Here is a 20,669-nt window from a genome sequence, read left to right as displayed (position 1 = left end):
AAGCAGGAACCTACCCTATCCTCAGTACCCATACTCTTGATAAGGCTTGAAGACAGGGCCCAACCAAACAAGGACCGAAAAGTGGTCTCCATCTCTGAGGAGGCTTCTCTCCAGTTGGAGGCGAGGCTTTGATCGATGAGAGGGGACTGGAACCTCTGGGAGTCAAGTGGGGTGTCTCCCTGAGCTGGAATTGCTGCCCCATAAAACAAAATGGTGTGTGTCATCACTGGCTCCTTCTCAGCCCTGTCTTCCTCCCCAGGTTGCTAGCGTCCCCCCTGGGGGTCCAAACTGGACTGAGCACCCCATGGCCTGCTTCCCAGCCTCTGACAGGGCAGTCTGAGTCAGGCAAGACAGTCAGAGAGCTATGCCCCCGCCCTCTGTGAGCCTTGCTCATACATGATGGCAGGCGGCTCGGAAGGGACAGGTGACCTGACGTGGGGAACCGGAGAGTAAGGTCTCAGACAAGTGTCAACAGGCCACCAACTTGAAAGGGAAAATTGTGCTGTAATGAGGAAGGTGTCCAACAAACCGACTGGGTGACTAATTACCGAGGCTGGGCTGAAGCTTCAGAGGCCACTCGTTAAACACTCCATTAAGTGGCACCCTGAAATGCCACCTGCGCATTCCGGGTGTTCAGAGGGGACCTCGAAGGAGAACAAGGACCAAGGGATGGAACCGTCTTTGGGCGGACTCAGGAAGAAGTCTAGCTCTCGATTCCAGATAATGGCTCCCAGGCCAGAGGCCTCAATGGGGAAAAGTCAGAAGAAACAGGGAGCTGGCAGCTGGTGACCCTAAAAGCAGTTTCTCCTCTTGAGACTTGATGTTTCTACCTCTGCCGTCCTACAGAGCCATCAAGGGATTATATCAGATCATGGCTGCTAGTGTTTGGGAAACTGTATAGTCCTGCCTACACATGAATTCTCAGTGGAACCCTCCCAGCCCTCTAGACCAGCTCCTTGGGCTCTGCCCAGGCTAAAGAAGCCCAGTGGCTGAAGCCATCCTTACACCTGGAGGGACCCCCTGAAAGACAATCTGACTCGGTGATCTAGAATGTTCCTGCAACTCTGCTCTGAACAGCAGGGGGCAGTCTGGAAGCCTGAAGGATGCCTGTTCAGGTGGGACCCATGGCCAGGTTTCTCCTGCTGACTGTCCTGATGACTCACCCCATCCCATCCCAGCCCTTTTACCTTTAAGGAAGAGCCGGAAAGGGTGTGGAGAAGAGGAGGAGGCAGGGCCCAGGCCCGCCCAGGCCACTCCCAACCCCTCTCCAGGCCTGCCACCCAAGCCAAAAGGCAGACCAGGAGCAAGAGAGGCACAGAATCCAGCATTGGTCTCAAGGCAGCCAGTTCACCCTCCTGTCTGTCCCCGGAGTCATGGAGAGAGCCAGTCTGATCCAGAAGGCCAAGTTGGCAGAGCAGGCGGAACGCTATGAGGACATGGCAGCCTTCATGAAGGGTGCGTGGAAAAGGGTGAGGAACTCTCCTGCGAGGAGCGAAATCTGCTCTCCGTGGCCTATAAGAATGTGGTGGGCGGCCAGAGAGCGGCCTGGAGGGTCCTGTCCAGCATCGAACAGAAGAGCAACGAGGAGGGGTCGGAAGAGAAAGGCCCCGAGGTGAAAGAGTACCGGGAGAAGGTAGAGACAGAGCTCCGAGGTGTGTGCGACACCGTGCTGGGCCTGCTGGACTCCCACCTCATCAAGGAGGCTGGAGAGGCAGAGAGCCGCGTCTTCTACCTGAAGATGAAGGGTGACTACTACCGCTATCTGGCCGAGGTGGCCACCGGCGATGACAAGAAGCGCATCATCGATTCTGCCCGGTCGGCCTACCAAGAGGCCATGGACATCAGCAAGAAGGAGATGCCGCCCACCAACCCCATCCGCCTGGGCCTGGCCCTGAACTTTTCTGTCTTCCACTACGAGATAGCCAACAGCGCCGAGGAGGCCATCTCACTGGCCAAGACCACCTTCGACGAGGCCATGGCTGATCTGCACACTCTCAACGAGGACTCCTACAAGGACAGCACCCTCATTATGCAGCTGCTGAGAGACAACCTGACGCTGTGGACAGCCGACAGTGCTGGGGAAGAGGGTGGAGAGGCTCCAGAGGAGCCCCAGAGCTGAGGCAGTCTGCTCCCTCCCCGCCCCGCCTTGCCCTCCGGTCCCCAGTCTGCAGAGAGGACTAACAGGGAGTGAGATCGATCCGGCCCTTCCCAAACCCTCAATGTTCTGCCACACCCTGAAACGCTCCCTGGAAGGGGTGCAGCCAGGCTGACAGGGGCTGGAGACCCCACTCTTCATGCAGCTGTCTGGTGGGTGTTCCTAACCCTGCCCACCCCCGCTCTCTGCACCCCAACTTCCTTACACTGCTCCTGAACCTGTCCTCTGCCCCTGTGCCTCCTTCTGTTCCTGTTGCTTCCAGAGCCTAGGAATCGAGGAGGCTCCCACCACTGTGGCTGAGAACTGGACTGTGGCAAGGGCTGTGAGTGTGTGTGTGTGTGTGAGTGTGTGTGTGAGAGTGTGTGTGTGAGAGAGAAGGAGAAGGAACACATGTTTGCTGGGTGTGACCATGTTTCCTCTCAATAAAGTTGCCCTGTGACACTCCCGTCTTCTCCAGTTATTGGTCATGGGCTGGGAGGGGAATTGAAGGGAGTTAGAGAACCGGACTCTAGAACACCGAGTTAGGGCCTCAAGTTCCCCCGGGTCTGGGTCGGGTGACTTCAGGTGAGAGGCCATCGGAAGCCCCCACAGCGCACTGGTCCAGACCAGGTGAGCACAAAGGCAGATCAGGCGAGGAGAGGTGAGTAGGTGCCGTGGGCGGGAAAGCCGCAAAGCCCAGATGTGGCAGGAGCCACGAAGCCACTGAAGACAGCACAGTGGCCCTACTGAGCGCTTCAGATCTGAAAGCGGGGGAGCGGTCACATCAAGTGCTCAGACCTGAGCCGGAGGGGTGCACGATCCGAGGGAGGCAGGGGCATGGCGCCTCCACTAAAAACCCAGATCTAATAAGGGAAAGCTCTCCAAGGCTCGGCGATTCTAGGTGGGGACAAAAGGAAAGCCGCTGGCGAGCCGCCGGAGCGAGCAGGGTGGGAAGGGCCGCGGGGAGTCGGGCTGGACCAGCCCACGGCCGGCACACCTAGCAGGCAGCGACACGCACCAGCCCGCTCCGCTGCCTTCAGTCTACGGCCCAATCACAGGACGGGGTCCCCACAGGGTCCGCCCCCGGAACCCGATTGGCCAATGGGAGAGCGAACGGCCAGTACTCCCGCCTCCCGCCCCGCCGGCCCGGCGACCCCTCGCGGAAAGATGAAGCTGCGTCCCCGCGGCCCGTGGAGCGCAGCGGGGCGGCGCCTTCCCGGTTTCACTCCGACAAGTTGTCACCCGCCCGATTCCGGAGCTCGTCCCCCACCCCCGGGAGCAACGGGACAGGGCGGGGCCGTGCGCAAAATTTAGTCTCCGCCCTTTGAGTCATCGGCTCACCTGGCGGTGTCTGGGCCGAGCCCGGGCCTGAGTCGGCTGGAAAAAGGCCAAGACGCTCCTCTCGGAGCATCAGAGGCAAATCAACGCTGGTCGCCAGCAGGCTTAGGTTATGTCCCTGGTTGGCTTTGCTGCCCAAAAAAACCACGACAACTCTCTGCGCCTCAGTTTCCTCTCTGTATCGCTAAAGGCTCTTCAGTTAAAGTGAAAAGCAGGGGCCCTGCTTGGGTGTAAGGCTTCCGCTGCCTCGCTTGAGGCTCTTAATGTTTGTGTTCTCCTTTGAAAACGATTAGGAGTGGGAATTTAAGAAGTTCCTTCCTAGGTAGGGCACGGTGGGCCATGCCTTTAATCCGAGCTCTGTGAGGCAGAGTTCCAGGTCAGCCTGGTCAATAGAGCCAGCTCCAGACCCACACCATCCAAGGCTACATAGTGAGAACCTATCTATCTAAAAAACCAAAACTACATAAATAAAATGTCCGATTCCAGGCCGGGCATGGTAGCTCAAGCATTTAGTCCCATTTGGGAGGCAGGAGCAGGGAGATCTCTGAGAGTTAGAGGCTAGCCTGGGCTACATAGGAAGTTCCAGGCCAGCAGGGCTATATAGTGAAACCCTGTCTCAAAATAAAAGAAGAAAAAAGGTGTGCACTAGAGTAGTGGATGGTACATGCTCAGTAAACATCAATCCTTCCAGGGGCTGGTGTTTGGCTCAGCTTATCAAACGTCCAAGGATCTGGGCTCAGTCCCCAGCTGAAGGAAACCAAGGGGAAAAAAAAGTGGGGAGGGGGCCTTTGAAATGTTAGTGATTGAGTCTTCCAGCCAGTTCATCTGGGATTTATCCAGTATTTCACCCCAAAGCAGAATAAGCATCAGGCCCAGTCACTGTCAAAGTTGACCTGGGTGCTCTTTGGGCCACCTAAGAAAGCTGGGCTTGGGACTGGAGAGATGGCTCAGCAGCTAAGAGCACTGACTGCTCTTCCAGAGGACCCAGGTTCAACTCCCAGCACCCACATAGCAGCTCGTAACTGTCTGTAACTCCTGTTCCAGGGGACCTGAAACTTCCCACGGCAAAACATAAAATTAGAACAAAAGAAGAAAGCTGCCTTGGGAGCAAGCGGACTCTTCCTGGGAAAGTTCAGCGAGCTTAGGCCAGACTCTCTGGGTTCTCCAGAGTCCAAGTTTGGCCACACCTATGGTACTCGGCTCTTGTTACAGCTCCTAACTCCTCAGGGAAGCTGCAGGACCTCTTTGGGCTTTCCTGGTCCTCTCTTTTCTCATTTCCTGGTGATGTATGGGGTTTCAGGGTTCCCAAGCCACAGAGACTCTGGGCTAGGGCAGGCAGCTCCCTTCAGCTCTGGAGGTGACCTGGTTTCTTTCCACCAGACAGGTCTGGTGACTTTCTCTTAATGGGACAGGTCCTGGGAAAGGGACTCGTGTCTCTCAGCCTCTGCCTTCTGTGTGTCGGCTCCAGGGCTGCCCTTCATAGTGTGCTGGTCAAGGAGGTTAACAGGAGATGCCTGCACTGAAGACCGTGAGGCCCGCTGTTTATTAGCACCGGATCATAGCTGTGGAAGGCTGTAACCTCTCATCAAGGTGGTCTCAGAACTTTCTATGACATCTTTAAAAAAAAAAAAAAAGAAAAGAAAATATGAGGCGGGGGTGGGGGGGGTGGGGGGGTGGGGGTGGGGTGGCGAGATGGTTCAGCAGTTAAGAGTACTAGCTGAGTTTGGTTCCCAGCATTCACATTGTGGCTCACAACTGTCTGCAACTCCAGTCCCAGTAGATCTGATGCATTCACTTTTCTGACCTCCCTGGATACAGGCACAGGTGTGGTACACACAGGCACATGTGCAGATAAAACGCCCATACAAAGAAACATAAAGTTTTAAAAAGTTAAAAAAAAAAAAATGCTGTCTTTTCCTAGTCTAGATTTGATATTTAAAAAGTTTCAGTCGTACTGGGCGTGGTGGCCCACACCTTTAATCCCAGCACTCAGGAGGCAGATGAGGCGTAGAACCCTGTGTGTTCAAACCCTAATACCAAGGAAAGCAAAAGAGTGCTCCAGACAACCCACAGGAAGTTGGAGGTGGCCATTCCTCTCTTTCATGTGGATCATGTTCTTTTAACTTTCAGGAAATTACAAAGCCATGCTCAGATCAGATTCCTCTCAGAGTTAGTTTCCTAACACGCAGGCTTTGTCTTGTGTGTTCTCATTTCCTACTGTGACTTCAGCAACGTTTCTATGAAAGGACTGAGAATTAGGAGTGAAGGAGATTCCTGCACAGTGGGGCTCCCTTCCAGACCCCAGATTAGGCATGAACCACACCCAAACACCTGTTTTCACCGAGAGAGCCTTTATTAAGTGAGGAAAAAAAACTAAAATGGCTGCTTTCTGACTCCGGCAGAAAAACAGCAGCAAATGACCTGAAAAGGTGGTTTTGTTGTTGTTGTTTGTTTTGTTTTGTTTTGTTTTGTTTTGTTTTGTTTTTCGAGACAGGGCTTCTCTGTAGCTTTGGAGTCTGTCCTGGAACTCACTCTGTAGACTAGGCTGGCCTCGAACTCAAGGAGCTCCACCTGCCTCTACCTCCCAAATGCTGAGATTAAAGGTGTGCACCACCACCGCCTGGTGCAGGTGTCATTTTAAGAAGAGAGAAAGGGGAGGTCTGTGTTAGAACGGGCTAGAATGTGGTGGTGAAGGAGATAGGGGATGAGGGAGAAGGGGAAGGGACAAGGGAAAGGAAGCAGGGGTATTTGTCTCAGGGGTACAAGGGACTGCCTCTGGATAGAGAGGAGACAGTCGTGGTACATAGGCAAATGGCGGTTTATAAAGGTAAAGGGGAAACCTCGTGGTAGGATAAGGTGTTTAGGTTTTTTTTTTTTTTTTTTTTTTTTTTAGATTTATTTATTTATTATGTATACAGGAGAGGGTGCCAGATCTCATTACAGATGGTTGTGAGCCACCATGTGGTTGCTGGGAATTGAACTCAGGACCTCTGGAAGAGCAGTAGGTGTTCTTAACCCCTGAGCCATCTCTCCAGCCCCGAGGTGTTTAGTTTTAATTGGCATGTTAATTAGGTGAACCAAAAGGGCTTCTGATTGCTGGACTTTGGTGGTCAGCCTCAGGAGGAAGAAATGGCCAAATAAGGGAATAGAACTTAGTGGCTCCCTTTGGGAATGTAATGTTTTCAGCAAGGCTGGGGGAATGGGGAGAAGGGCAGGGCCTGCCAGAGCCACATGCTCCAGTGGGCCAGTGTCCCTTCAAGGGGTACAGCCATTTTTTTCCAGCTTGGCGTGGTGACAACAGTTTTTATACCAGCACTAGGGAGTTGGAGGCAGGAGGATCAAAAAGTTCAAGCTTGTCCTCAGCTACAGTGGGAGTTTGAGGCCAATTTGGGCTTCATGATATTCAATCTAAATAGCAACAATTTGAGTGGTACAGGAAGAATTTGCAATCTAAAATTATCTAGAAAATATACCTACTATTTTCTATGTTTCAGCTTTTTTAAAAAGATTTATTTATTTATTTATTTATTTATTTATTTATTTATTTATTTATCTATTTATTATATAAACAGTATTCTGCCTACATGTATGTCTACAGGCCAGAAGAGGGCACCAGATCTCATTATAGATGGTTGTGAGCCACCATGTGGTTGCTGGGAATTGAACTCAGGACCTCTGGAAGAACAGTCAGTGCTCTTTACCTCTGAGCCATCTCTTCAGCCCTGTTTCAGCTTTTTTGAGGTAAGGTTTCACCCGGAAACCTGGGTTGGCCTGAACTCACTATGTAGCTCAGGCTAGACTCCAAGTCACTATTCTCTTGCTTCAGTCTCCCAAGTGCTGGGATTACAGGTGTGAGCCACTAAAGCCTAGTTTCTTTCTTCTTTTCTTTTTTTCCCAGACAGGGTCTCATTAGCCTAGGCTGCCTTGAACTTGGTACGCAGCTGAGGGTGACCTTGAACTCCTCACCCTCCTGGCCCACCTTCCAGGTACTAGAATGAAAAGTGTGCACCAACACACCAGGGCTGCTCTTACATGTCCCTGCACCAGCAAGAAAACCAAACTGTAGACCCAAATGTTCAGGTGACAGACACCAACATTAACTCAGAACCAAGTAAGCATCTTAGGGAAGCCAAGACCTTGTCAGGCCACTGTGAGTTCTTCCAGGAAAGCAAAGTACTCTTCCCCAGGAACACACACACACACACACACACACACACACACACACACACTCATACACACAAACATACACATACATATACACATTAAACACACACTCAAACACACATACATGCATACACAGTACACACATATGCACAAACATACACACACATACACACATACATATACACATATACATAACGCTCACACACATATACATACATACACTCACATATATATCCACATATGTGTGTGTACATGCACCCACTCCCACACATGCACCAACACACACACACACACACACACACACACACACACACACACACACACGAGTGTTTAACATCAAAACATCCCAAGCCTTTCCAGGAAATCTGAATTTCAAGTGTTCACATCAAGATGGCTCTCTGATCAACACCCGCTACCCCATCTACCCACCCCCTCCCCGCATCCGGATCCTTCCTAGGGAGCAGGATGCAGAAATAGCCGCTGTTGTCCTGATCACCCTGTGCCAGGCATGCTCATGTCTTTATCCTCATGGAATCATATCTGTTTTACCCATGAGGCAACCAGGGCTCACTGCATCACTGAATAGCCAAGGTTAGACCACTGCTTGTGCTGGGCGTGGGACAGGATCTGACTCTCAGGCCCATGATCTTGGAACTACACTAGCTATTTTCAAGCTGTTCGGAAGCTGCCTCCAGGCAGGACCCAGGTGGCTGGGGTTTCCTGTTTCCACACACTGTAGCTAAAATAGCCGCACATATGTCTGTTTTGTGTGTTGGGGTTTCGGGAGTTAAAAATACGTTCAAGAAGCATGCATTGTGTTGTGCTAGCCTGCTCCTGCTTTGGACTTCCTACAAACCAAAAAAAAAAAACCAAAACCCTTTTTCTGGTTGCCATCCATCTCCTCCACCCCAGGCCCAGCAGAAAGGAGCCCTTCTAAGAGGACTGTGAGAGTGGACCCGTTTCCGGCTCGCTCGCCATGTTTAGGGCTCCTTAACCTGCCTTGCTCCTGCTCTTCACCTGGATCTCAGGGCCCACCCCACCCCCACCTCTGCTCTGTGTGGGGTGGGGAAGGCAGGTTTCTGCAAGGTAGGTCTCCCTCCCAAGAGCCCCCCTCGCTCCACCTACCTACTGAGTCAGGAGCCAGGAATGTCTGTGGGGGCAGCAGACAGGTATGCCACCCTGGGGGTGTCAGGGGCTGATTCATCTCTCCCTTCCACCCAATCTTCTCCTTACAGGGCTGGGAAATTGAAGTCTGTCTGGAGATAAGAGAGCCAGCCCTGGGTTCTCAGAAGCAAGGAGTTAGCGCTGTGAGTAGGGAGGGCATTAGGGCTGAGCGCTCAGGTGCAGGAAGGGGGGGCACACTCCCCACCTCTCTCCCTGGGAGAAGCTGACCGAAAATCTCTCTCTCTCTCTCTCTCTCTCTCTCTCTCTCTCTCTCTCTCTCTCTCTCTGTCTCTCTCTCTCTCTCTCTCTCTCTCTCTCTCTCTCTCTCTCTCTCTCTGTCTCTCTCTCTCTCTCTCTGAGACAGGGTTCTCTGTGTAGTCCTGGCTGTCCTGGAACTCCGCTCTGTAGCCCAGGCTGGCCTCGAACTCAGAGATCCCGAGTGCTGGGATTAAAGGCATGTGCCACCACCACCTGGCCTAAAATCTCTTTATCTGACTATAGGGACTTTCAGATCAACAAGATGACTTCTGGGGTGACTTCTAAATTAGGGGAAATCTTACATGTCAATCTCTGCTCTTTCTGTGACCCACAAAGCAATGTGGACACTGAGAGACTGAAATACTGGAAGAGTGTCCGGGAAGATGGCTCCGTCTAGAGGCCCTGAATTCAGATCCCGGTTCCCACATAAGAAGCTCGGGCAGCACATCTGTCATCCCCGGGCTGCGGTCAAGAGAAGAGAGTTCTCGGGACTTGCTGGCCAGTCTGCAGAATCAGCGAGCTCCAGGACAGTGAAAGACAGTTTTGAGGGCTGGCAGGATGGTTCAATGGGTAAAGGCACCTGCTGCCAAGCCTGAGGACCTGAGTTCGATCACCGGGACACACAGAACTGACTTCTGTAAGTTGTCCTCTAACCCGACCTGTGCAGCCACTAACACACATAAATAAATACATAAACATAATAAAATGTTTGTAAAGTTAGAAAGGCTAGGGACAGCTCTGGGTTAAGAGTGCTTACTGATGCAGGGTGGTGGTGGCACACGCCTCTAATCCCAGCACTCACTATCTTTGTGAGTTCGAGTCCAGCCTGGTCTACAAAGTGAGTTCTAGGACAGGCTCCAAAACTATACAGAGAAACCCTGTCTCAAAAACCAACCAACCAACCAACCAAACAAACAAACAAACAAACAAACAAAGAAACAAAACCAAGAGTGCTTACTGCTCTTGCAGAGGACCTGGGTTCAATTCCCAGCACCCACATGAGGTGGCTCACAATAACCTGTAAATCGAGTTCCAAGGGATCTGACACTCTCTTCTGGTCTCTTCAGGCACATGCATACACTTGTGTACATATATCACACAGGCATACACACACACCCATAATAAATAAATCTCTTCCTCCTCCTCTTCCTCCTTCTTCAGACAGGACCTCTGCCTCTGAAACACTGAGATTAAAGGCATGTGCCACCAATGTCCTTCCTACTTTCTATTTAAATTTTTTGTTTGTTTTTTGTTTTTTGAGACAGGGTTTCTCTGTGTAGTTTTGGAGCCTGTCCTGGATCTCACTCTGTAGACCAGGCTGACCTCGAACTCACAGAGATCTGCCTGCCTCTGCCTCCCGAGTGCTGGGATTAGAGGCGTGCACTACCGCTGCCTGGCTAAAATACTGATTTTATGTATTTTGCCTGTGTATATGTCTGCACCGTGTGTGCAATACCCATGGAGGCCAAAAGAGGGCGTCAGATCCCCTGGAACTGGAGTTACAGACAACTGTAAATTGTCAGGTGGGTACTGGGAATGGAACCCAGGTCCCCCAATATTTTTATCCAGTGTTTTTGCCTAGTGCACAGTGGCTCATGTGTATAACCTCAGTTCTTGGGATGCTGAGACAGGAGGACTGATCCAAGTTTCTTGTCTTTAGACCAAATAAAAGCATTTTACCCATACTAATCCTTTCCACCTCTGTCAGCCCCAGATTCTCTAACCAGTCAGTTTTAAAAATGATTTATTATTTTTATGTGCATTGCTGTTTTGCCTGCCTACATCTAAGTCTGTGTGAGGGTGCCAGTCCCCTTGCAGTGGAGTTATAGTGTGAGCTGCCACATGGGTGCTGGGAGTCGAACCTGGGTCCTCTGGAAGAGCAGCCACTGCCCTTAACTGAGCCATTTGTCCAGTGCCCCGGCATGTGCTCTCAACTGCTGAGCCATCTCTACAGCCTTCAATTGTCTTGAGGCACTGTCTCCTATAGCCCAGGCTGGCCTTGAACTTGAATGGAGCTGAGGCCTACCAACCCCTCAATCTTTTTGTTTTTTTGTTTTTTTTTTTTTGTTTTTTGAGACAGGGTTTCTGTGTGTAAGAGCTCTGGTTGTCCTAGAACTCACTTTGTAGACCAGGTTGGCCCCTGCCTCTGCCTCCCGAGTGCTGCTGGTATGCCCCTCCACTGCACAGCTTTTTTTTTTTTTTTTGAGACAGGGTCACATTGTGTAGTCCTGGCCATCCTCGACTATGTAGCCCAGGCTGGCCTCAAACTATGAGATCCACCTGCCTCTGCCTCCCGAGTGCTGGCACTATACCCAGCCTTTTCATAGGAAAGTAAAACAAAATCTGAAGGTATGGCAGCCATACTGGAAGGTGGGCATTCCCTTATCGGCACATTTCACACCAAATGAGCCAGACCAGACACCTAGTCATGTCTCCCTGTCTAGTTTTTTCTTTGTTGTGAGATATCTTACTATGTCTCACAACACCTGGCTGGCTTGGACCCCAGATCCACTAGACCCTGCTGGGGTATGGGCACAACCACCATCTCTCCCTTTCTGTTTTTAATGTCTGTCTTACCCGCTTAGTCTAAGTACACAGACCAGAAACTCCATTTGTAGCCAGGCAGTGCTGGTGCACACTTTTAATCCCAGTGCAGGTGGATCTCTGTGAGTGAGGCCAGCCTGGTCTATAGAGTGAGATTCAGGCAGCTAGGGTTATACAGAGAAACCCTGTCCTGAAAAAACCAGATACTCCATTTATTAGTTTATATGTTTATTTAAGAGGAATCTCATGTAGCCCAGGCTAACCTTGAACTTTCAAAGTAGTAAAAGCTGGCCTTCATCTAATCCTCCCACTTCCAGCTGCTGGGACTACAGCTGTGCACCATGGAGCCTGGATGAGAACTACTTCAATTTGTTGAAGAAAAAAACATGCTTGCTGTCACACCGGTCTCTAAGCTGTAGCTTGCTATGCGCCTCCACTCTAGGAGCACAGTGAATGCGTGCTGAGGTGCAAGGTGAGCTGTAAAACTGGAAATGATGCCTTCAGCTCCTGCTTATGGTCTGTCCTGGTGAGTTAGGGCCTGTGATGGTCAAGCATCAAAACCCATGACCACAGCTACTGCTGCTGTTCAAAGACAGAACCCACCCTCCCACCCAGACTAGGCATTTGCCTAGCAGCCTGGGCGTCAGGATTCCTGGGCCCCACGGATGACTCACAGGAAACCCCAGGCTGTGCCTCCTGGTCTCAGTTTCCCTGAATTGCTCTGTTGGTACTACCCACCTACTGCGCGGGTATTAATAGGGTGAGGCGCTTTGAACTCCTCAGATGAAAGAGGCTGGGGAAACAGCACCCGGTTATTAGCCCTCCACGGCCAGGCGTGGGAGCTGAGGCCGGCCGCCCCTCTTCTGCTCTCAGCCAGGGCTGCCCACACTGGGCAGCAAACCACCTGTCCCCCTCCCTCTTCCTTCACTCTGCTAAACTGCATTCTCCCACTGCCCAGGCGGAGACCCACCGTCCATCCAGTCGGGACTCATAAACCATGTACAGACGTCTCCACCTTCCCTCATGCCCGATTACAGATTCCATGGGACGATGGCTTTAACCAGAGGGGGCACTCCAGAGTCAGCAGAGTAAACTATGAGGGAGGCAGGCTTTCGACATTTCTATCTTCTCTCTCTCTCTGGGTTGCTCTAAGAGCCACGTGAGGACCCTATGTGTGTAAGCTTTGTGAAATGCCAAGCCTCAGTACATGCAGCTGTAATGAATGGGTCTACAGATAAAACCCGACACAAGCGTCCCTTGGCCCTATTGTGCCACCTACTGGCTGAAGATGCAAACTGCAGGCCCCCAGCTGCACAGGGGTCTCCAGACAACTGCCCTAAATATTTTCTTTAAACAACTCACTTGGCACAAATCTTCTTTAGACACAGGGCTTCATATAGCCCAGGCTTGCCTGAAACTCACTATATAGCCAACGCTAGCCTTCAACCCCTGATTCTGCTGCCTCCACATCTCAAGTGTTGGGATTAGAGGCATGTACCACCACAGAAAATCAACTTTGGTTTTGAAGTAATCTTTTCTTTCTCTCTTGGCAGAGCTGGGGATTGACCCTGGTGCCTTGTGCATGCTAGCTACTATGGAGCAGCCTCCATCCCACCTTATGTTCATCTCTTCTTTTTCCTTTTTTGTTTTTTTGAGACAAGGTTTCTCTGTGTAGCCCTGGCTATCCTGAAACTCTGTAGACAAGGCTGGCCTGGAACTCAAGAGATCCACCTACCTCTGCCTCCCCAGTGCTGGGATTAAAGGCGTGTGCCACCACCGCCTGGCTAATCTTTCAAACTTTGACTAATATTAGCTAAAAACAGAATAAAACCACGTGGGCTGGAGAGATGGCTCAGAGGTTAAGAGCACTGGCTGTTCTTCCAGAGGTCCTGAGTTCAATTCCCAGCAACCACATGGTGGCTCACAACCATCTGTAATGAGATCTGGTGCCCTCTTCTGGTGTGCAGGCACACATGCAGACAGAACATTGTATACATAATAAATAAATCTTAAAAAAAAAAAGAATAAAACCACCTCATTCATAGGATAAAAATAAAGGCCGGCGCACACACGTACACACACACACACACACACACACACACACACACACACACACACACACACGCCCGCACAAGCACTAAATGAAATTAAAACCAAAACAAAGAAACAGATCTGCAGACATTCCTTTGTTCTGCTCCAAACCCCTGGTTCCTGAGGGTTGAAAGAAAGTCTGAAGCCCACAAAAAGTAGAAAATCATCTCGTATCACAGCACATCCCACCACAGCCCAAGTGGAGACAGTCCTCAACTTTCAGGCAGCATTTCGTGGGGGCAGGGCTCGAGCTTGAGGACACTGCTGTGGACACTATGTCTGCTTTTTTATCCAGAAGTCCTTCGCAGGGATGGATGTTTCCTCCCAGCTGGGTCTGTAGTCGGCTGACCGTCATCCAGGCCCAGCTGTTATAGCTGCATGGCTTCCTGCTCTGCTGTCTGGTCCGAGGATGCTAAGTACTTCTCTTGGATGCCCAGAGTGCTGAGGGAAGGTGTGTCAAGGCTTAGAGGACAGGCAGGAATTGGGGGACTGGCCCAGGTAGGATCTGACCTCTACTGATGACCACCATCCAAACACATCTGTCTTCTGCCCTAGTTCCCACAGCTGGATGTGAGCCGCCTTCTAGCATCCCTTCCCTGGCGTTCCTGTTTCTTCCCCACACTGCTTAGAACAAAGGACCAGGGAGCACTAGCCCTCCAGCTCTGTGTGGCACATGCTCTAGAGACAGACCAGGGTGTTCAAATCCCGCCCCTGACACTTCCTTTTTCTCTTGAGGTCACGAGAGCTATGACCATGGAGTGAAGAGTGCCTCCTCCACACCCGGCACTGACTGGTGCCATAACTATGGTTACTTCCCTTTCCCCACATGGCAAAGATCTCCTCCGCTGTGCTTGGGCCACAAGGGCACCCTCCCTCCCTCTGGGACACAACACAGGTCAACTCACAAAAGGAAAGGACCAGACACTGCTAACCGTGGCTACACACGAGCCATCGCCTTGGTCCTCTCCTCCAGGGGGACACGTGCTCTACCGCCACCATCCGAGCTTCAAGTTTCTGGTGACCTTCCTGCCTCAGTTTCCCAAGTACTAGTTTACAGGCAGGAAGCTTCACGCATGGCTCTTTTCTATTTCACATCTTTATCCAGTGAGACTTTAGAACTCTGCTGCCCCTAATTACACCCATTAAGTGCATTTTCCACACTTACAGGGGCTCTCCTAAAATGTGCATCAGCTCTCAGAGAACCGGAGGAAGACCAAGAGTTTAAGACTAGCCTGCACTACACAGGTTCTAGGCCAGCCAGGGGTAGAGAAACCCTGTCTCAAAACACATAATAAATGCATCCTTTGAGCTGATGTCTACACATACTTCCCACCACTTTGGTGCTGGGCGGCATCAAACCCAAGGCCTCATGGCAGTGGGCAAGCATTCTAGCCTGGGTCCACACCAGCCCTCCATCACTAGCCACATCTCCTTCCCCATACTCCGGCACCTTTTCCCTGTTCATGCACTACACCAAGCAAACCGAACCCTTGCACCTCTCCCAACACTGTTTCATGTCTAGGCTTCTGGGCTGCAGCTCCTCTGTTGTCCCTCCCACAATCCCTAAGGATACGAGGAGAAATGAAAGTCAGCTCCCATGGCAGCAGACATCATGGCCTCCAGGCTTCGCTGCTCTTGAACCCCGAAACAGTAGCCGTTGGCTTTATCCACAGCCTGTAGGACTCGCTGGATGCTGTCCTTGTCCTGGGCAGAGAAGAGAAGTAACTCAGTGAGGGAATCAGGTGGGTCAAGCTGAGGCCACGCCTAACTGTTCTAACTCCTCCCACGACAGTTCCATAGACCACAGTCCTTGGCCTAGAAGAGTCCATTCCCCAGGGGGCTGGCTAGCCAGAAACTGCCCAGATTAGAAGAGATCGGCTCCTCCATGCAGTCACTGCTGGGGTTTTCTCCTATGGCAGCATCCCCGCCATCCTAGAATAACTGTCCCACTGCTTACTAGGCCAGGCAGCCTTTAAGGTCAGAAGTCAGTGAAGGTCAAGGTACCTCTGTGTCAGGGACAGCATTCCTGTCAGGGAGGCACCCAACAAATACCTATGTTATCTGGCCCATAATGGTTTCCTCATCCGTCTACAACAGTGAGAACAGTCCACATATCTCAAGGAAGTATACAGATCAAAATAACGCATGCTCAGCCCTCAGCAAGTGCTGGCAGGGAAAGGTTTGAGCAGGTGGTAGCTGGCATGTACACACTCCCCTTCTCACCCAGGAGCCAAGGGTAGTGTTAGAAGGAAGGCCAAGTTAGCTCAAGTCCCCAGTGAGAAAGCAATCTGAGACCACCACGTCTCCTGGGTTAATCTGCCACGGGCACGAAGAGAGGGATGGAGGTTGCGGGCTGCTTTGTAAACCCAACATAGTCACTCAGCAAAATGGACCCCGAAATCTGTCCCCTTGGTCCTGGGTCAACTTCTTGATGGGACTCTGGACTGGCTCACGTTCACTCACACTCAGGAGGGAGCATGTGCAGGGACGACTTGGTGACTCAGAACTACAGGACTGAAGTCTGGTCTCTGCTTTTTACTCTGATCATGCTCCACTGCTCCTGGTCCTGAAAGCATGCCAAGGACAGAGCCAGGCCACAGACGATTAGGGGAGCCATGCAATCCTTCTGTGTCCTTGGCGTGTCGGAGCTACAGGCACAGGGAAGAGCTCTCTTCCTATCTGCTACCTGGATGTTCAGCGGGATGAAAGAGACCAGGCTGTAGTCTTCGATGAGTTGGACCAGCTTCTCATTGAGCTGGCGGTAGTGACTGAAGAAAGGGTCAGATGCCAGGTGCTCAAGCAGGTAGGAGAGGTCCAGGACTTCCGTGTAGTAGTCCAGGTTGAAGGCTACGGAGAGAAACTGGAGTTAGAAGCTGCTGACATTAAGCTAAAGATCCCAGGACTGGAGGGACTGAGCCATAGCTCAGCAACATTGTTAGTATCCGTAAAGGGCCTGGTTCTAGTCCTAGCACCCAAAGGGGGATTAAAAACCGTAAGCAGGGGTGGGGATTTAGTTCAGTGGTAGAGTGCTCACCTAGCAAGCACAAGGCCCTGAGTTTTGGCCTCAACTCTGGGAAAAACAAAACCCTAACCAATAGACGTGAGGCCACATTCAGCTGTACAGCACTTGCTGGTACACGAGGTGCTGGATTCGGTCTCTAGCACTACGAGACCAGAGAGACCCAAAGCCTGGGGCTTTTTATCTGTTTGTCTCCGTCAATCACTGTGTTTTTCTAAGACGGTGTCTCACACCTCAGCTCTGGCTGGCCTGTTACTCACCATGTAGCTACCCAGGTGGCCTTCACAGCACTTCTCCTGCCTCAGGCTGCTGTGTGCTGAGATTACAGGCATGCCTGAGTGTCACACTGGCTTCCATTATTTCCACCCACTGAAACAGTGAAATGATGTCACTAAGAAGAGAAATATTCTCTTGGCCTGGTGGCACAGGCTGGTAATCCTAGATACAAGGGCAGCTAAGGCAGAAGGGTTGGAAGTTCAAGGCTAGCCTAGACTACAGAGTAGATTTAAAGACAGTCTGGGCAGTTTAGTGAGACCCTAATTAAAATGAAAGGGCTATGACATTGCTCAGTGAACACAGACACTTGGAGCCAATCCCAAAAACCTAGAGTCATCCCTGGGAGCCACACAGCAGAAGGAGATAATCGATTCACACAAGTTGTCTTGACCTCTACACAAACATGTGCCCCCATAAATGAAGAAATTTAATTTAAAGGGGGAAGCTTGAGAGGTTAAGAGTATTTGCTACTCTTCCAAAGGACCTGAGTTCAGTTCCCAATATCCACATGTGAGGCTCACACACATGGCATACAGTCACACAACACACACAAAGATTTATTTTCTTTCTTTTTTTGTTTTTTTTTTTGAGACAGGGTTTCTCTGTGTAGCTTTGCGCCTTTCCTGGATCCCGCTCTGTAGATCAGGCTGGCCTAGAACTCACAGAGACCCACCTGGCTCTGCCTCCCGAGTGCTGGGATTAAAGGCGTGTGCCACCACCACCCGGCTCACAAAAAATTTTAAGTCAGGGCATCACTATGTAGCTCTGGCTGTCCTGGAACTATGTAGACCAGGCTGGCCTCGACCTCAGAGATCTGCCTGGCTCTGCCTCCTGAGTGCTGGGATTACAGCCTGCGTCATTACCGGAGGGCTGAGGCAGTTCTGAACGGTAGAGTGCACACCGAGCAGGTGTGAAGCTCCAGGTTCAATCCCAGGATCATGAAAACAAAGCAATGACTCCTTCCTTCCCTTTCTAGAGAGTGTTTCATGTGGCCCAGGCTGGCCTTGAACCCTGGATCCTCCTGTCTTCACCTCCCAAGTGCTGGGCTGACAGACAGGCACCATCACACCTGGCTAAAACGCTTGACTTCATCTACCATTACTAAGCAGCCATGTGCACAGGTGTCTCCCTTATGGGGCTGTTGTAAGAACTAAGCTTAGGAACCCATCCCCTGCCTGTCCACACCAGTGTCACACAGACCCTGAGAACTATGCTTAGTCCCTGCCTCATGAAGCTTGGTCAAACCCCAGGGTCTTAGTACACACACTGGAAGAACTTTATAAATGCTGGTGAGTTCAGCAGCAAGGCCTCCTGGGTAAACCACCTTCCCTCCCCTGGTACAGTTCCTTCATGAAGATGAAGAAATCAGAATAGATGCTCTAACATCCGGTTTGGTTTTACGAATAGCTTCCCAATAAAAAAGAAGAGCACATGTGACAGACAGCCACTTGGGCTCCTTGGAAAGTCGCCCCCAAAGATGAGCGGACTCTGGGCTGACATCCCTCCATGTCCTGATTATGTCCTCATTAGGCAAGGTCACTTCCACGTCATCTCCAACACCCTCCCACCCCCCACCCCCGCTCATATACTACGAATTTCAGCTTTCTCTCTTGGTTCCTTTATGGCTTCAGATTTTAAGGAGCTGATGCTGTTAGCACAGCAGAAGAATAATTTGGCAGGAAAAAATGCTGGCCATTGAGACACTACCCGACTCCAATCTATTTTCCCTGCTTCTTGCCAAGGAAGGATGCAGGTATAAGTCGGCTGTCTACAAGCCAGACCCTGGGTCTACCCATGCCTTGGTCTTAAGGCTCTCCACCCTCTAGAAGATGGAGGATAAACGTCTGCTGTTTGAGACACCTGGTGGATAGCAGCTGCACTCTAGCTGTTCAAACTAGGACAACACTTTTGCCCACAGTGGACTGGCTACTTCTCACCACCCAAGTGTCAGGGCGCCACGGCCTCCAACAGTTACCCACTTCCTTCAGCCCGCCACGGTCCCACCACCACCTCCTTTTAATTGCCTTGTAGCGCCCATCTGTAATCTCTAAACCAACTGTAGTATCTGGCACAGTGATGCACAAAATAAATGGTCAGTAGTCAGGAATACACAGTGGGGCAGCTTCCTTCATGCTCCAAGTAGGGGCTCTTACCCAGCTTCCCGTAGTGTTCAATAAGGTCCATCTTGGAGAGGAGGTTGACATGGGGCAGTTCCACATGCAGCATGGTGGCCAGGGAGGTGCACAGTACTGAGATGAACTTGGCTGGGTCTGTACAGTAGTGAGAATCCACAAGGTGGACAGCTGTCAGCTGTGAGCAGAAGATACAGGATGAGAGGGAAAGGCAGACTGGAGTGGGAGGGACTTCCTGATCCTCGTGAGACTAGCCGCTTAAGGATCCCAAGTAAGCCTTCCTCAGCTGTGTTCTGCTTCTATTTCCTAGTATACGTGTGTGCGTGAGACAGGCTTTTATGGCCTGGAACTCATGATCTTTCGGCCTCCACAGGCCAAGTGCTGGGATTACGGCATGTGCCACTTTCCCTGGCTCTTGTATTTAATTCTAATAGCCAGCATCACGTCTTCCTCCCAGAAAATATGGGGTATTTTTTTCTTACAAAGTACCTTTTTCTCCTTCCTACTATGCTGGGGTGAGGCGGAGCAGAGTAGGTCCAAATCCAGGGCCTCTACCACTGAGCTAAATCTCCAACCCCTCTTACAAGGTATCTTGCAAAGAATCCCTGGGTAGGAGACAGGTTCACGTTACACTGCATCTGCCTCTCCACTCTTTCAATAGATACACTTTTGCACACCAACTACACAATTGCTGAGCCACTTTCTACGTGATCACTTCCACATTGAGAACTAACACGTTAACTTTAAAGATGAGAAAAATGAACTGAGAGGACTTTCCCAGATCACACAGTTGGTGGCAGAGCTAAAATTCGACCTCAAGAAGCTGTAGTTCTGCTCCAAACTCAACTCAGACCCTATCTCTCAATGTGACTTGGGGGTGTGTCATCTGTCCACCTCCCTGTCTCAGGGACTCTATCCGCATAATGGGCCTGCGGACCCGAGACGCACCCTGAGGTCCCACTGTGCCATCTGGGAAAAGATGCTGCGCAGGGCGGCATGGTGCGTGCAGAGCTCCACCTGCCCGGGGCAGTCGAAGAGAAAGTAGTGGCCTCGGAGGGGCTCGAGCTTGGCGCGCAGCCAGTCCAGGTTGGCCTCCAGGTACTCCATGCAGTAGAGCAGGCCACCGTTGGGCCCCAGGCGCAGCGCGTCCATCACGTCGCTCAGCCCCACCAGCTCGCCCACGTCCACGGCACACTCGTAAGGCAGCCCTTCGTTGGCCGGGTCCAGGTTCACCACGGCCACGCGCCGGCCGAGCGCGCGCAGGAACTCACTCATGCCCAGGCAGTACGTGGTCTTCCCGGAGCCCGGGGGCCCGATCACCGCCTGCCCGAAGGCCGTGGCCGGGGCGGACCCCGCCATAGGCGGAGCAGGCCGGCCCACGGGCGCTTCCCGAACTGAACCAAGCTGACCCACAAGAAAACAAGCAAACTACCCGGCACGGAAGGGTAAAGCCCCGACTTCCGCACTCCGCCGGAAATTGCCCAAGAGGAAGTCCCGCCTACACGCCAGCGACGCAGGCCGGCCAGGGAGTCGTGGTTCCGCAGCCGCA

General features: G+C 51.6%; 2 protein-coding genes across 2 annotated transcripts; one reads left to right on the top strand and one right to left on the bottom strand.

Annotated features, from left to right (window-relative positions):
- The first annotated feature begins 1,291 nt into the window (after window positions 1–1,291).
- Window positions 1,292–2,583, top strand: Sfn (stratifin). The gene is given in 2 exon segments (XM_059256167.1): window positions 1,292–1,455; window positions 1,458–2,583. Coding segments are annotated over 2 exon segments (744 nt in total). The 5' UTR covers window positions 1,292–1,373; the 3' UTR covers window positions 2,120–2,583.
- An 11,192-nt stretch (window positions 2,584–13,775) lies between these two features.
- Gpn2 (GPN-loop GTPase 2) lies at window positions 13,776–20,666 on the bottom strand. The gene is made up of 5 exons (XM_059256166.1): window positions 20,069–20,666; window positions 19,142–19,298; window positions 16,380–16,540; window positions 15,267–15,397; window positions 13,776–14,134 (listed from the first exon to the last, which is right to left on the bottom strand). Exons 1-5 carry the CDS (start codon window positions 20,477–20,479, stop codon window positions 14,062–14,064), a joined length of 933 nt encoding a protein of 310 aa, XP_059112149.1. The 5' UTR covers window positions 20,480–20,666; the 3' UTR covers window positions 13,776–14,061.
- Between the last annotated feature and the right edge of the window lie 3 nt (window positions 20,667–20,669).

This window comes from Peromyscus eremicus, chromosome 2, assembly GCF_949786415.1.
Source record: "Peromyscus eremicus chromosome 2, PerEre_H2_v1, whole genome shotgun sequence".
NCBI lineage: Eukaryota > Metazoa > Chordata > Mammalia > Rodentia > Cricetidae > Peromyscus > Peromyscus eremicus.
Note: the sequence above shows the minus strand (reverse complement) of the source record. Positions and strands in the feature narration are given on the sequence as shown.

Excerpts from the sequence above, each read along its gene's own strand:
- Gpn2 (XM_059256166.1), bottom strand. The coding sequence starts at position 20,479 with ATGGCGGGGTCCGCCCCGGCCACGGCCTTCGGGCAGGCGGTGATCGGG. Across the intron at positions 15,398-16,379 it reads TCATCCCGCTGAACATCCAG|GACAAGGACAGCATCCAGCG; the intron begins GTAGCAGATAGG and ends TTCTCTGCCCAG. Across the intron at positions 14,135-15,266 it reads GCTGACTTTCATTTCTCCTC|CACTCTGGGCATCCAAGAGA; the intron begins GTATCCTTAGGG and ends ACCTTCCCTCAG.